The sequence below is a fragment of the Filicampus tigris genome, chromosome 14 (genome assembly GCF_054856515.1).
Source record: "Filicampus tigris isolate MCC_2025a chromosome 14, RoL_Ftig_1.0, whole genome shotgun sequence".
Taxonomy (NCBI): Eukaryota; Metazoa; Chordata; class Actinopteri; order Syngnathiformes; family Syngnathidae; genus Filicampus; species Filicampus tigris.
This window is the reverse complement of record NC_141230.1, coordinates 23,122,968-23,137,211: the sequence shown is the minus strand read 5'-3', so window position 1 is coordinate 23,137,211 and position 14,244 is coordinate 23,122,968. Positions and strand designations below refer to the sequence as shown.

The 14,244-nt window shown below is 46.3% G+C and overlaps 2 protein-coding genes across 5 annotated transcripts in view; both read left to right on the top strand.

Moving 5' to 3' along the window:
• Window positions 1-134: 134 nt before the first annotated feature.
• On the top strand, window positions 135-11,773 carry esyt3 (extended synaptotagmin-like protein 3). Its single transcript, XM_086051310.1, has 23 exons — window positions 135-620; window positions 1,984-2,025; window positions 2,178-2,312; window positions 3,242-3,318; window positions 3,385-3,454; window positions 3,771-3,860; window positions 4,886-4,941; window positions 5,024-5,144; window positions 5,218-5,394; window positions 5,594-5,676; window positions 5,740-5,788; window positions 5,911-6,000; window positions 6,409-6,471; window positions 6,589-6,645; window positions 7,478-7,549; window positions 7,772-7,858; window positions 7,951-8,100; window positions 8,808-9,124; window positions 10,166-10,264; window positions 10,413-10,544; window positions 10,633-10,738; window positions 11,097-11,146; window positions 11,355-11,773. Exons 1-23 carry the CDS (start codon window positions 198-200, stop codon window positions 11,410-11,412), a joined length of 2,604 nt encoding a protein of 867 aa, XP_085907436.1. The 5' UTR covers window positions 135-197; the 3' UTR covers window positions 11,413-11,773.
• Window positions 11,774-12,087: 314 nt separating this feature from the next.
• tns1b (tensin 1b) overlaps window positions 12,088-14,244 on the top strand; it is a 93,247-nt gene continuing 91,090 nt past the window's right edge. For all 4 annotated transcript variants that reach the window (XM_086051202.1, XM_086051194.1, XM_086051196.1 and 1 more), the window contains exons 1-2: window positions 12,088-12,119; window positions 12,927-13,117. In XM_086051202.1, the coding sequence (XP_085907328.1) occupies window positions 12,992-13,117 (126 nt within the window). In that variant the 5' untranslated portion in view covers window positions 12,088-12,119; window positions 12,927-12,991. The remainder of the gene's footprint in view (window positions 12,120-12,926; window positions 13,118-14,244) is intronic.

The following is a 14,244-nucleotide window of genomic DNA, read 5'->3' as shown; positions in this document are numbered from 1 at the left end:
ACAGAAACAAGCAAGATGACGTCAATTACTCACGTAACGTGAATTCAACCAATGAGGAGAAGTGCGTTGAGTTCAAGGCCTGTCCAGACTCTGTTTTTGTGGTCCAGCCCCACCCAAAAGTGCTCAGGTGTGTCTCCGCCCACCCCTTGCGTCTCCCCAAGTGCGGAAGCGTCTCGGGCCACATCCCCGCTGCGCCAATGGCGTCCTCTTCGATTGTGACGCCCGACAGCGGAGCTTTGACGTCTCCCAGAACCTTGGAACCCGGCGGGCTTTCGGACCAGCACCCGATGGCTTTTCCGAACCTCCCACCCGGCCCGGTCGAGGAACTCGAACTCGGCGGCGATGGTTCGGAGAAGCTGAGCCCGTCCTCCGTCAACCGCATCCTGACCGAATTCTTCGTGTACTTCCTCCGCGGCGTGGTGCTCTTCTACCCGGTCTACCTGACGGGCTATCTGGGCCTGAGCGTCAGCTGGCTGCTGCTGTGCATGCTCATGCTCACCTGGTGGAAGAAGAACCGCCAGTGGAAGGACTCGCGCATCGGGAGCGCCATCGACTTTGTGGACAACGAGACGGAAGTGGTGAGCACGGAGTTGAAGAACTCCCTGCAGATGGCATCGTGGGTACGTCCAAAGCTGCATCCCCCCCCCCCCCACCACCACACACACACACACACACACACACACACACACACACACACACACACACACACACACACACACACACACACACACACACACACAAAAAAGGGCAAGCTGCTTCCCCCAGCCTTTAAACTGCCAAAAGGGACACGGGCGGCCGTTTCGGCACTGAAGCTATATAATATTATTCAGTGCTCTGCGTCATCAAACAAAAAAGTCTCCTAAAGTGGACACAGATCAGTTTAAGACATTTGCAAGACATATTTCTAGATAGATGCATAGACTTGTAAGCACACTAGTTAGGAATCGCTTCAGTACAAAAAAAAAAAAAAATTCTACCTAGAGTGTGCAGTCGTTTTCAGCTGAGCAATATATTTGCATGGCATACCTGACTTGGGTTGAACTTGCAAACATGTGCGGCGCAGTTGCACCGCACCCACTCACCGGTAGACGCTGCTTGAATGTGCTCGCATGTCTGTTGGAAAGTCAGCAAAAGATGTTGGCTGAAAGTCTGGCAGGTGCCGTGGAGTCCACTGGAAGCGTATGATAGCATTCACTGCTTTCATGCTAATCACTTAACAAATGAATCGACAACAAGTGTGCTAATCGAGTCGTCGTGTTGAACGCAAAATGCTCCAAATCGTCTGATTTCAGCCTCTCAGTTGTTAATATTCTTCCATTTCTTCATCCCTCCACGAAAGCAGATTATTTTTGTGTTGAACCAAAATAAGAGATTTGCTTCTACTTTGAAAAACAACGAGCAGCATTTCCCCCTTTTTTTCCTGACAGATGTTTGAACCACAATCACTTTAAGCTTGTGCACTTTCTGCACTGCAAATTTGAAATAGTGTCCTCATTTTGAATAAAGGGATTGACATTTAAAAAAAAAAAGTGATTCATTACTTAATCAAAAACAAACAGATTAATCGATTGAGGTAGTGATTCGTTGCAGCCCTTAACAGGCTTATTGACAAAAAAAAAAAAAAAAACGTCGGCAACTTATTGAACCTCTGTTTGACTTTGTAATTTGCTTGAAAAGGGCAGATATTCACTCAGCCTAGCCATCAAGTCTTGGGCAGAAAAACTCAACATGGCAACATGTAAATTGGCCCCACTGGATGGGTGGGCCGACCGTCTGGAGTCCCAACTATTGTATTTGTATCCAGTCCAATTTTTTGGGGTGTAATATTTTCCATCCATTTTCAAACGTGAACGGTGGATTCCAAATGAAATCCGTTTGCACCGTGTGACCCCATGATTGCCTCAATCAAGTTCAGTGATTCACGCAAAAGACTTTGGACATTAACCGTTTTGTTTTTGTGCGTGTGTTTTTGTTCCCCCTAAGGTCCAATTCACCGACGTGGAGAAAGTGGGGTGGGTCAACAAGGTACGGCAGGGAAAGCCCACTTCCTCGCGTGAGAAGCGGTGCAAAGTGTGGCCTTGTGCCACTTGGGAATTGTTTGAAGCACTGCTTGTGGTCTTTCTGCTTTTTTTTGTCTTTTTTTTGCACGCGTTTCCTGATCCGGTCCGGCATGGAAGGTGATGGAGCAGGCCTGGCCTTTCTTTGGGATGTTCATGGAGAAGCTCCTGCGGGAAAACATCCAGACGGCCGTCAGGCAGTCCAGCTCCGAGCTCAAGACTTTCACCTTCACCAAGATCCACTTTGGACACGTTGTGAGTTCTTCCTTGGCCTCAGCAGGCACAACCTTGACAAGAAAACAACAGCAAGCGGCTTTCGTTTCACAGCACCCCCGACACAGATGAAAACTGTCAAGTGTTTATTTATTTATTTTGGTTTTCCTGTATCATTTGAAAGCTTTCTGCAGAATATGCATGTGAGGTGCAGGTGTTATTTTTCTCCACTTGGCTTTGCCATCCTCACATTGTGTAGCGTAGTATCTGCACTATGGTAGTTGAATGCGTGTGTGCATGACATCGGCTGATTCTGCTTCTTAGGAAAAGGACTAATATCGCCTCTCGTTGAAATGCTTGACGTCTCCCTTGTTTGAAAAAGAGCCGCAGCACGAGGGCATAAAAGGAGCAATGTCGCCACCTATTGTTAGGAGCAAGGTTGTTATAGTTAACGAAAGATCTCAAATTAAAATTGAGAAAAAAATTGTTCGTTAATAAAATAAAATAAGAAAAAAAACAAGAGTGCTTTTAAAAAAAACAAAAAAATTACTACTGTAAGTGAAACTAGCGGTACATCAAATTTTTACAAACTAACTATAATTCTAGCGAAAACGTCTCTCGTTTGAGTCGTGTCCATTTTTTCCATACACGAGCTTTTAAGGTTCATTTTAAATGCATTTATTTCACTATTACTGTCCGGCCGTAGAAAAGAAGGAAAGTCGACAATTATTTTCTCTCTCTCTCTCTCTAATACAAAATAAAAATAAGTCAAACTAATCTCAAATGAAGCCTTATTGAGGAAAAAAACGAATATAAAGTCAAAAGTAAGTACGATGAAAATTCCAAAACGATTACAAGCCTGTTTAGGAGGCAGGCGGGCGGGCAGGCATAGTTTGTCCAAGGAATTGAGAGCGCAGCGCAAGCGTGCACGTGATTCACGGGCTGAATTTGTTCCTGTTCCCGACTTGCAGCCTCTGCGCATCGTTGGAATCAAAGCGTACACGCATGAGGTGGATCACCGCGAGGTGGTCCTGGACATGACCATCAAGTTGGTGTGGCACATTTCTCCCCTGGCGCTCGGCCATCTTCCTGACTTTGCGCTTGTGCTTCGCAGTTACGAAGGCGACGTGGACATCGACGCCGAGCTCAAGTCGGCCATCACGGCCGGCGTCAAGGGACTTAAAGTGAGCGCCGCCGTGCGTGGGTGCGGCCAATGTGATTGGCCACGCCTTCATTGCTTGAAAGTCGAGTGGCGCGTCGCCGCCCACTGGAGTTGCTTGTCAACGCGGCGTCCTCGTCAAATTGTTGTTGTCTCATTTGGAAAAAGGGCTTACCTACATGTGGACGCTGACACACCAATAAAATAAAACAACCACTCAACAGCCAATTATGTAATCCTCCCTCAGCTCTGATATGATTGTGGCGCGTCGACTTTCTGCTTGAATTTTGTTTCTACGGCAAAATGCGAGATAATAACCTGAGTGTCTTTGAATCCTTCAGCTGCGGGGGATGATCAGGGTGATCCTGGAGCCTCTCATTGGACAAGTGCCACTAGTGGGAGGAGTCACCTTCTTTTTCATTCGCCGCCCGGTGAGTCGGTGAGTCCACCGGTGGACTTTTCGAAGCTAGGTAACTCTTGGTCAACAGCACAGAATGTGCAACTTTTGTATTTTCTTGAGCCGGCACAAACTCGGAATGGTTGACTGCGTTTTTCATCTCGATGAGGCAAACTCGCTCGGCTTCCAACATTGTTCTTGCTCATGTGATCCAAACGTGACGTCACTCTCCCAGACGGGCATGCAAACCGTCAAGTCCCAGAATGCTTGACTTCAAGCTGTAAACCATTCTCGTGTGTCCTATGGATAATTCCGGGCATTTTTCGTGATGCCCTCGATGCAACACGCTTTAGTCGGTGAAAATTGTACCGCTTTTGCCAGGTGAGTAGCATATAAAGCTAGCAGAAAATCACGCGTAGAACTGATGTGCGGTTGGATCGTCCAAACATAACACGATGGAGACTAAATTATCATTCCATATTATTGTCGCAGGGATTCAAGTTTCGAGCAACTCGGACATTTTTATTTGCGTCTCTTCATTTCTCACAAGCTACCACATAGCCACCTAAGCACTTCCCGTTAGACCTTTCACAATAAAACACAATGTCGTCTCAGGGCTCAGGTAACGACCAATCACGGCTCAGCTTCAGCAAATAGGTGCGCTGTGATCGGTCGTTGCCTGAGCAACTCTGATGTCATTTTCAGTCGACAGAAAGTGACAAAATGGCCCCCCCCGCAGAGATGGCTAAAAACAGGTGGATTTTGCTGCTTCATTCATAGTGCACAAACGCAGTATTAATGGGAATGCCATGTTTCCGCTAGTGGAGCTGCATAGAACATTTTCTTGAAGAAAAAAGAAGTTTGGGTCGACTTCCTCTTTAACTTCGGAAAGTAATGTGTTCCATTTGTCGTTACTGTAAATAATGGATATATTAGGCCGAGGTGTTTCTGGTCTCTCTACTTAGTGATTAGTTCAACTTCTTATTTTTATTGTTTAAGAAAATGTGCAATTAAATTTGAAGGCCAAGCGCTAATGGCCGTGACCTGGTAATCTTTCAGACCCTGGAAATCAACTGGACGGGCATGACCAACATTTTAGACAGCCCCGCCTTCAGGTGCCTTCTCCTCTCCGCCTCTTGCGCGCCGGTCCCTTTCGTCCTAATCGCTGGCCCGTCTCCTCGTCCCTCCAACCTTTAGCTCCTTGTCCGAGGGGACCATCATGGACATCATCGCCTCGCTCATGGTGCTGCCCAACCGCATGTGCTTTCCGCTGATCGACCAAGTCAAAGTGGACCAGATGAGGTTCCCGCTGCCTCGCGTACGTCGCCGGCGGCCTCGTCCGCTTGGACCGCGGGGCGCGCTGCGCTTTTGAAAGCCCCTTTGCTCTTTAGGGAGTGGTGAGGGTCCACCTCGTGGAGGCCAGAGACCTGGTGGCCAAGGACACATACATGCTGGGCATGGTGAAGGGCAAGTCGGACCCGTACGCCAAACTCCGCGTGGGCGACCGCGACGTCAAGAGCAAGACCATCAAAGAGAATCTGCACCCCAGATGGGTCGAGGTCTATGAGGTAGGAGAGCGTTTCCAAACGGGGCCGATCTCAAACGGCGCAGCGTGATGGCGCTTGCGCGGCGCTCAAGTCCTTTCCAAGCATGAAAAAGTCACTGTGGGGCAGCGTTGAAAAACGTCATTGACGAGTATACTCGCCAATGGCAGCGAGTGACTTGATTTCTGTAGCATACAGAATGTGTGTGCGTGTGCGCGCGCAGTTTGTTGTCCACGAGGCGCCGGGACAAGAGCTGGAGGTGGAGATTTTTGATGAAGACACAGACAAAGACGACTTCCTCGGAAGGTAAGAAGAATCGGATGCAAATGCGTTGCGTCGTGAGCTCATCGTTGTGTGTTGTCCTTTCAGGTACCACCTGGACCTGGGAGAAGTCAAGAAGGAGAAAGAAATGGAGCAGGTGAGGCTGCGCTCTCTCCTGCTTTTGTCATTTCAATGAAGACGAGTGGTCTTTTGATCTAATTCACGCCCCCCCCCCCCTCCCCCCAACTTGGTGATGTATTTGTGAATGGTGTGTGACAGTGGTTTCCTCTGGAGGGCGTTGCGAGTGGGGAAGTTCATCTGAAGCTTCATTGGCTTTCACTCCAAAGTGACGTCACTCTGCTGAAGGAGGTACGAAGCGGCCACATTGTCGCTTGTGATGACGGGCATCAAAAAGGAGAAGAAAATGCGTGTGCGGCCGTTTTGAAGCCGCGCCGCTCAGTCGCTTGGGCGCTATCGACGTTCACCGCAGACCTGCCAAAATGAGGATTTTGCTGTTCATTTCTCATTGATTCTGGCAGAAAATCTACAGTCAATTTTCATTTTTTTTTTGTTGGATAGCTTTTCTGGGGAGTAGCTTGAAAATGGCAGATCTTCCCCTAGTTTAGCAGCCAGTCATGGGTGCAGAAGCTCACCGTGATTTAAATGGGCCAAATTGTGATGTGGTAATGTTAATGATACTTTTCATATTGCTTGATGTTGAATGGCACGAACCGCCGGGTGGCAATGTGTCGAAACGAATCCGTTTTGCTCTCGCAGTCTTCCGAGGGCTACGCTTGCGCCATGCTCGCCGTGTATCTGGATAGCGCTTCCAACCTTCCGGTAAGTGACCCTCAGGAGAAGAGTGCATGGCGACCTCATATAGAATTCATCTCAATGGTCCCCAAGCGATTGTTTATTTCCTACTTGGCGCGCAACGGTGTCAATGCGTGTTTGCAGAGAGACCTGAGTGAGATCGAGCAGCACCAGAAAAAGAAGCACGGGAGAGAAGGTCGGGTAAGTGTTGAGCATCTGATATCGTTTGGTGTGCCTGCTGGTGCGTGGCAGTAGCCGGTATTTCCTGTCCTTCAACTGCGCGCCTAACGTGTTTACACGCGCTTCCACTTCCTCCTCGGTCTTTTGACTTTTGCAAAAAAATGTGTTGATAAACGCTCATGTTATGTGCTTATTTGTTTGGGGGATTATCTTTCTTAAAAGGTTATTCAGACAAGGGTTGCTTTTGAGTTCGGATTGGTAACCCTGCCATCCCCCGGGGACAAAAGACACAAGTGTCATTTGCCTCAACCCTGGTGAATATCAGCGCCTCAGTGGCCTCTTTGTTGCCACTGCCGCCTGCTGGACATTCACCGAAAGTACAGTTAAAAAAACACATAACACATAATTGGACATTTTGACTTGCACCCGACATATGGGGTCAAATCTGACCAAGGTTACACTGTGATCCGAATGATCATGAATGGAGGGAGGGTAATCAATAGTCAATGACATTTTCTTCCACACTTATTTTGGCGTCATGTGTAATGGCCATTGTAATGAATTTTTGGAAGACTCAAAATCCATTGGGTTTAAGGTTTCTTTCCCCCCCCCCCAGACAGTGGTCCTGTTATTGCAGTGAAGAGAAATTCTCTTACCTAATTGACCTAATAAGAAGACAAGATGACCATCATCGTGTGCCTCCAAAGCCAGTGTGTAATAATATGCACAGCCATTTGATTGACAAATTGGTTGTAAAAACACTTTGAAAAGTAGCATTTTTATAGGCCGTATTATTTAATGAAGTTGATTATTTTTTTGTGCATGCTTGTTGATGGATGGGCTTCTTTTTCAGCTCACAAGGAAGTCCGCAGGCCCGAGCTCCTTTGTGCAAATGTCCATCAATGACGATGTTCAAAAAAGCAAGGTATGGCATCGAATATTTTGATTTCCTTTCCGATATATTTTACGCGGTGGTCTACCCTGCCTAGCGCCCCCGATTTCAGGTAATGAAGGGATGGTTTTAATTTAGCTTAGGCATTCAAACTTCACTTCAAATTTAAGCTCAAAAAGTTCAAATCAAACTTTGTGTTATTATGACAAACGTTGAACGATATGCCTCTGAGTCTCTCTTTAAATGTGTCCTCAGATTGCGTTTTCCACAAAAGACCCCGTATGGGAGGAGGGCTTCACTTTCTTTGTGCATGACGTCAAAACGCAGCAGCTCATTGTTCAGGTTGGCCCCGCGGCGTCTAAAGTACACGTTCTGAAGCCGCTCCAACCCGAGGCGGAGGAGCATGTGCGTTTGTGATTTGCTTGCGTCGGCAGGTCAAAGAGAACGAGAAGAAGACGCAACTGGGCATTCTCCGCCTGCCCCTGAGCCGCTTCGTCAACATCTCCAACATGATGCTGGACCAGCGCTTCCTGCTGGAGCAGTCGGGAGCCAACAGCCAGATCAAACTTAAGGCCACGCTAAGGGTGGGCAGACGGCACAAAGCGGCCACTTCGTACTGCAGAAACAAACTAACAGCGGGTCACGTTGACCCGTGAGCATTTCTGACACACCAAAGAAACAAACTAGCAGTGGGTCAAATCGGCCCGTACCAGAGAAGCAGATTATCAGCGGGCCGCATTGGCTTGTGCTCAAGAAACAAACTACGCTAATATTGGGTCACATTGACCTGTACTAAACAAATAAAGTCCGGTTCACATGACCCACATTAAATTAAATGAATGAACACAGACTCAGATTGACCTTCATCCTTCCTGGTCTACCAAAGGAATGAACTACCTTGATCTGTACCAAAGAAACAAAGCGACAGTGGGTCACATTGACCTGTACTGAAGAAACTGACTGTGGTTCTTGAACATTTCTAGTCTACCCAAATAAACAAATCTGGAACCCTAATCCTAGCTCAAAAGCCTAGTTTTAAATCCAGAGCCCAGTTTGAAGCCCCGCTTGAAAGCTTCGTTTGGAACCAGTCAGCAAGCATCAAAATTCACAACCTAGCCTTGACAGCAACTTTTGGGGAAATGTTTGCGGACAAAAAGATTGACCTGTTAAATTTCTCACGTGTTGGCCGCGTTGCTCCCGAGACCCTGTGGAAAAAGTCCACTTTCTTGAATTGATTGACAACCAAATGTGTGTTGACCTTGACAAGTCCTTTCTTTCCTTCGCCCGCCAGGTTCTTACTGTGGAGCAGCCAGCGCCCAAAGCCGTCATCGTCAACCAACAAATGGCGCCGAGCAACGCCAGCGCGTCCCCCTTGTCTGCGCTTGCTTCCAACTCGAGCGCCGCCAGTCAGGCCTCGTCGGCGGCTCCCCGGCCCGCCCTCTCGGAGGACTACGCCACCCACCGGCGGGGTTCCTATCTGGCTTCGGAGGCCTTGAGGCCGTCGCCGGCCGGCGGGAGCATGCGGCGCTACGACTCGCACAGCCTCTTGTCGGAGAACGCTCTGGCGGCGTCGCGCTTCGATCTGGTAGATGGGGCCTCCTACCCCGAGTGAGTTTGCGCTGCGGCGGACATTTCGGCCGCACCGCTGAAACAAACTGACGGCGGGTCAACCTGACCACCAAAACGGACTAACGGCGGCTCACCTTGACCTATGAACACAGCAAAGAATCAAACTAAGGGCGGGTCACATTGACCCATACCAAAGACAGAAACAAACGGCGGGTCACACTGACTCGTGAACATTTCCGGAAATAAAGTAAGAGAGGCTCACTTCGATCGAGCCAAACCAAACTAAACCAAACCAAAGAAACTACCGTAACAGAGGCTCGCAGTGACCCAATAAGTGGCAAACTTACTGCGGGTCATATTGACCCATGCCTAAAAAGCAAACAGTGGGTTACACTGAGCCACAAGAACAGACTAACAGCGGGTCATATCGACCCATTCTAAAGGTACTAACAGTGGGGCACTCTGGCCACGAAAACAGACCAACAGCAGGTCACATTGACCCCTAACAAAAACATGGGTCACACTGACCCATACCAAGGAAATAAGATAACAGCGGGTCAAAATGACTCATGCCAAAGCAGCAAGATAAAAACGGGTCACATTGACCCTTGGACATTTCTGGGACACCAAAGAAAGAAACTGACAGTGGGTCACATTGAGCTGTACCAATAAACCGATGCAAAATGGGTCACATTGACCCATACCAAAGAAACATGCTAAGAGCACGGTACTTTGGCCGGTGCCAATGAAACCAAACTAACAGTGGGTCACGTTGGCACAGACTAAGCAGAGACACTCAACAGGGGTCACATTGACCCATACCAATGAAACAAAAAGGGGTCACATTGACCCATAACAGACCTAAAAAAACCATCCCACGTTTTCTCCAAAACATGTCCTTTCCCAACCTTCAAATATTTTTGAAGCACTAAGATATTCACCACACTGTTTTATTTCTTATTATGCATTCTCCATTTTCAACAACAAAATTCCCAAACTAATAACCACACGTATGTCCAGTTTTTTTTTTTTTTCTTTGCTCCCCTCCCGTCCATCTTGACAGTTTGTGATGTTCCGCAGGGTCCTTCGTAAACATCAAGGCTCCTTGGGGGAGATTTGCCTGTCTGTGCGCTACGCCACCCTGAGGAACAAACTGGTCATTACGGTCAACAGCTGCAGGTATTGCACAACGCACTTTTTGGCTTTTGTCTTCTGATGAATCCAACACGTAAACGAGTCAGTGAAAGGAACGAGACGAGCGAATGCGTGAGGGGCGCTTGCCGCGCCCGCTCACGTGCTCTACGACCATCTCACATGCGGTCCGCAGGGACATCTTCCCCTGCAGTGAAAACGGAACGGACTCGTACGTGCGGCTGTATTTGCTTCCCGACCAGACCTGGAGACACCGCAAGCGAACCCACATCAAGAAGAGGACCGTCAATCCCGTCTTTGAGGAGAAGTACGTGCTCACGCTTTGCGTAATACGGCCCGGTTGCACTTTCTCCATTGTGGCTTCTGACCTTGTGTGTCTTCCGAACCAACGTCAGGTTTGAGTTTGACGTGTCCCTGGCGGAGGCCCTAACGCGCACGCTGGATGTGGCGGTGAAAAACAACAAGATGTTCCACATGCGCGAAAGGAAGGACATTGGAATGGTAGGCGGACTGTCCGGACCTTGGACGCAGCCTTTCATAATTGTCAATCCAAAATGGAGGTTTTGAAGCTGGAATTGGCCCGTTTTCAGGGGGTGTTCTCATGTGGAACCAATGAGAGAGTTCCTCTTTCATTGCCATGACAACCCGAGCTGGGGCTAGGAGGCTTGCGACTAGGCAAGTGTGTGGGGGGGAAGCGAGTCTCCGGAAAGACAAAAGCATTTTCACTCGTGGAGGCCTCAGTTAGCGCCCTGATCCGTGCATGTGGCGCATGCAGCAGAGACACAAAAGTTGTTTGGTTTGAGTCGATAATGTTAGAATGGTGCATAAAGGAAGTGTTTCACATGTTTTCTGTCCACAGGTGCTGATCAATCTTGGCCAGCTGGATCTTGTTAAAGGTGTCAAAGACTGGTACGGGACACTTTCTTCAAATTGTCTGTCAGTGGAGTTGTCTTATTTTTCTTAGGAATAGTATTGACGTTTTTGGGCAAAAAAAAAAAAAAAAAAACAAGGTTGGGGAGCGCTGGTCGAATGTATTTTTTACCCTCACCATGAAATCAAACAATACGTTATTTGTAAAGGACTCTCTGTATTAATGAGTCTTTCTTTTTCTCCCAAGGTACAAGCTCTCGTTACAAGGCATGAAGAGTCAAAAGGAATGGGGACCGATAACTTGACGATTGCTGCTTCCAGATCAAGATCCTTTGCGAAATAAACCACGAGGCCTTTGAAGCTGTTACTTTATCTTAATTTGTATTAAATAACACAAACTGGGTTCATGTTACAAATCTGAGAATTTTTTTTTTTCCTGCTGTATTTTTTTGTACGGTTTGGTTTACAAGCTGTTGTTTTGCATTGTGATGTTTTTTTTTTTTATTTTATTTTTAGTTTTAGTTTATGAGGTTTATTTGTCATGTGGAGTTGCATCACATTTGTTCACACACTTAAGAGACTGAAGAAGCTTGGAACAGTTCTGAGCCCTATATGAAGTCCATGTTTGTGTTTTGGAATGTGTGAATAAATTGAAAGTGACAACAATATGGCTTCAAACTTTTTTTTAACAGTCATATTAATACAGACATATACGAATATCGCATAATATGTCCAATGAAAGGAATAGAAATGTCAAGTAATCAGTTTCAGCCCCACCTCCTCCCCAAAAACCAAACAAAAGCAAAACAAGCAATTTTGTATTTGTGTTTTTAATGAAAAAACAAAACAAAACAATGTTTTGCTTTATAAAAGCATCAAGTAAATTACAACGAATTCGGGCATCATGATTGTCACAAGCCAGTTCAATGTGTTGTGCTCACCTTGGCCACCAGGAGGCAGTACAGCACAAGACGGTCATCCAGTAACAAACAAAGAAGAATCTACTAATTCTGTGAGTGACTCACTAAGATTTGTAATATTCATCTTTTTCCCCCCCTTTTTTGTTGAGGACAAAAACTCAGTACCTGTCGGTATTGTTGTATGAAATTAGTAAATTGTGTTACTCAACTGTTTGTGTTCAAATATGTCACCTAGAGACTTCTACCGTTCTACTATCGATGCTAACCTCTATAAATGGCCTTTTCCATTATTTTAGCATTAAGCTACTTGACAGCTATCTTACTCCATAAACTCTCGTGAGACAGAAAGTTTCAAACACACCACGTGTAATTGTATTTGTTTGGCAAGTGGCGTTTCCACCATGAAGATTCTTTGGGGAAGAATTGTTCGTTATTGGCCAAAGTGCTGTTTGTGAAGTGTTGGGTTCACTGTCACCATACAGCGTTCAGATGTCAACGTAGCAAGGCAAGGCAAAACATCGCAAATCCCTCCTCTCGAGTCTCAAGTAGATGTGTCCCGTTAGTAGTTGTGGAGTTTATTTACGTAATTGGCGAGGGCAGCAGAGAGGAAGAGAGAGAGAGAGAGAGAGAGAGAGAGAGAGAGAGAGAGAGAGAGAGAGAGAGAGAGAGAGAGAGAGAGAGAGAGAGAGAGAGAGAGAGAGAGAGAGAGAGAGAAAAAAGAAGAGAGAGAGAGAGAGAAAAAAGAAGAGAGAGAGAGAGAGAGAAAAAAGAAGAGAGAGAGAGAGAGAGAGAGACAGAGAGACACAGACAGACACAGAGAGACAGACACGCTACCTGCTGGCCAAGCAAAGTTTGCAGTTGCTCCTTCTTAGACTTATTGTCCAACTTGTGTTGTGCAGTCATGTGGGAACACACGGAAGAACACTGAGAGTCCGTCAGTGGCATCGGTGGCCTTTCTGCTCGGATGGGATGCACGGTGAGCTTGATGTGCTGTGAAGAAGACTTCCTCCCCATGCCCATTGAGCAGCATGACGAGAATGAGGAGGAGGAGGACACGAAGAAGAAGAGGAAAGATGGCACTCTCCTCAAGGTGAGTCATTCGTACACTTCAGCTGCTCATCTTGGAACCCTCTTGCGTTGTTGTCGCTCAAAGTCACAAATGTCATCGTTTTAAAAAATACTGTTCTTTTCAAAAACATTTAATCTAGCCAATATTTTGGGCGGAAGGAATGGTTACACGTACAGCGAGTCGAATTGACCCATTTTAACGTTGCAAAATACTAACGTTAAAAAAACAACAACAACAAAAAAGCCCTTTTCCGCAAGCCTTACTTTGTTTTTCTTTTTTTCCTTTTAATTTTCCTTGTTTGTGCCAAATTGAACACACAAAACACATTTTTGGATGGCTAAACATACAGTGGAGCAAAATGACAAAATTGACACACATTTTGATGGGCATACAGCAGGTCGGTTTGACACATCTTCAAGTCTAAAACTTTAGAAACAATATGTTTGAAGTGTATGTCTAAGAGGACCTTGTTCTTTTCTTATTTTTAGGGTATGTTTTTTAAAAATACTGTTTATTCCAATTTAACACGCAAACATTTTTTGGATGGTTAAACACACAAACATACAGTTGCTAAAATTGAGCCATTTTCATAAAAGAAAAATGACACGTTAACTTTTGTGTTCACTCATCCGATAGTTTAATGCTAACGCATAATGGGATATTCCATGAATGCACACAACGTCACTGCTAATAAAGTCTAAGTGTCGATTGTGAGGATGGTGACCTCAGGTGGACAAAAATAATACTTGTGAATAATAAAATCAATATATTTTCGCTACTTGGTGGAGTTTGTCTGTCATGGGTGTGGTCTTGGTTTTAAGTGGGAATTACCGTAGTGCGGAAATGTCTCTTTGGATTATACTGCCACTCGGTGGCCAAGGAGGAGCAGCGCAATGCCCATTGAATTACCATGATGCACAAATAGCCTAATTCTTTGCATTCTGTTAAATGATGTTGCTTTTCTAAAGTAAAGTCTAAAAAAACAACGTTTGATGGATGCCTTTGTGGGAATGTCCTATATATATATATATATATTGTTTTGGTGTGTGTGTGTGAAAGGTACGTGGTGAAATGGGAGTTTCTTGCGGTGTCATCGCGCATTCCAGTGGCCGCTTTGGCCGAACAGTGCGTCCTCTGTGCTGAGTGTG

Excerpts from the sequence above, each read along its gene's own strand:
- esyt3 (XM_086051310.1), top strand. The coding sequence starts at position 198 with ATGGCGTCCTCTTCGATTGTGACGCCCGACAGCGGAGCTTTGACGTCT. Across the intron at positions 4,942-5,023 it reads TTAGACAGCCCCGCCTTCAG|CTCCTTGTCCGAGGGGACCA; the intron begins GTGCCTTCTCCT and ends TCCAACCTTTAG. Across the intron at positions 5,145-5,217 it reads TGAGGTTCCCGCTGCCTCGC|GGAGTGGTGAGGGTCCACCT; the intron begins GTACGTCGCCGG and ends TTTGCTCTTTAG.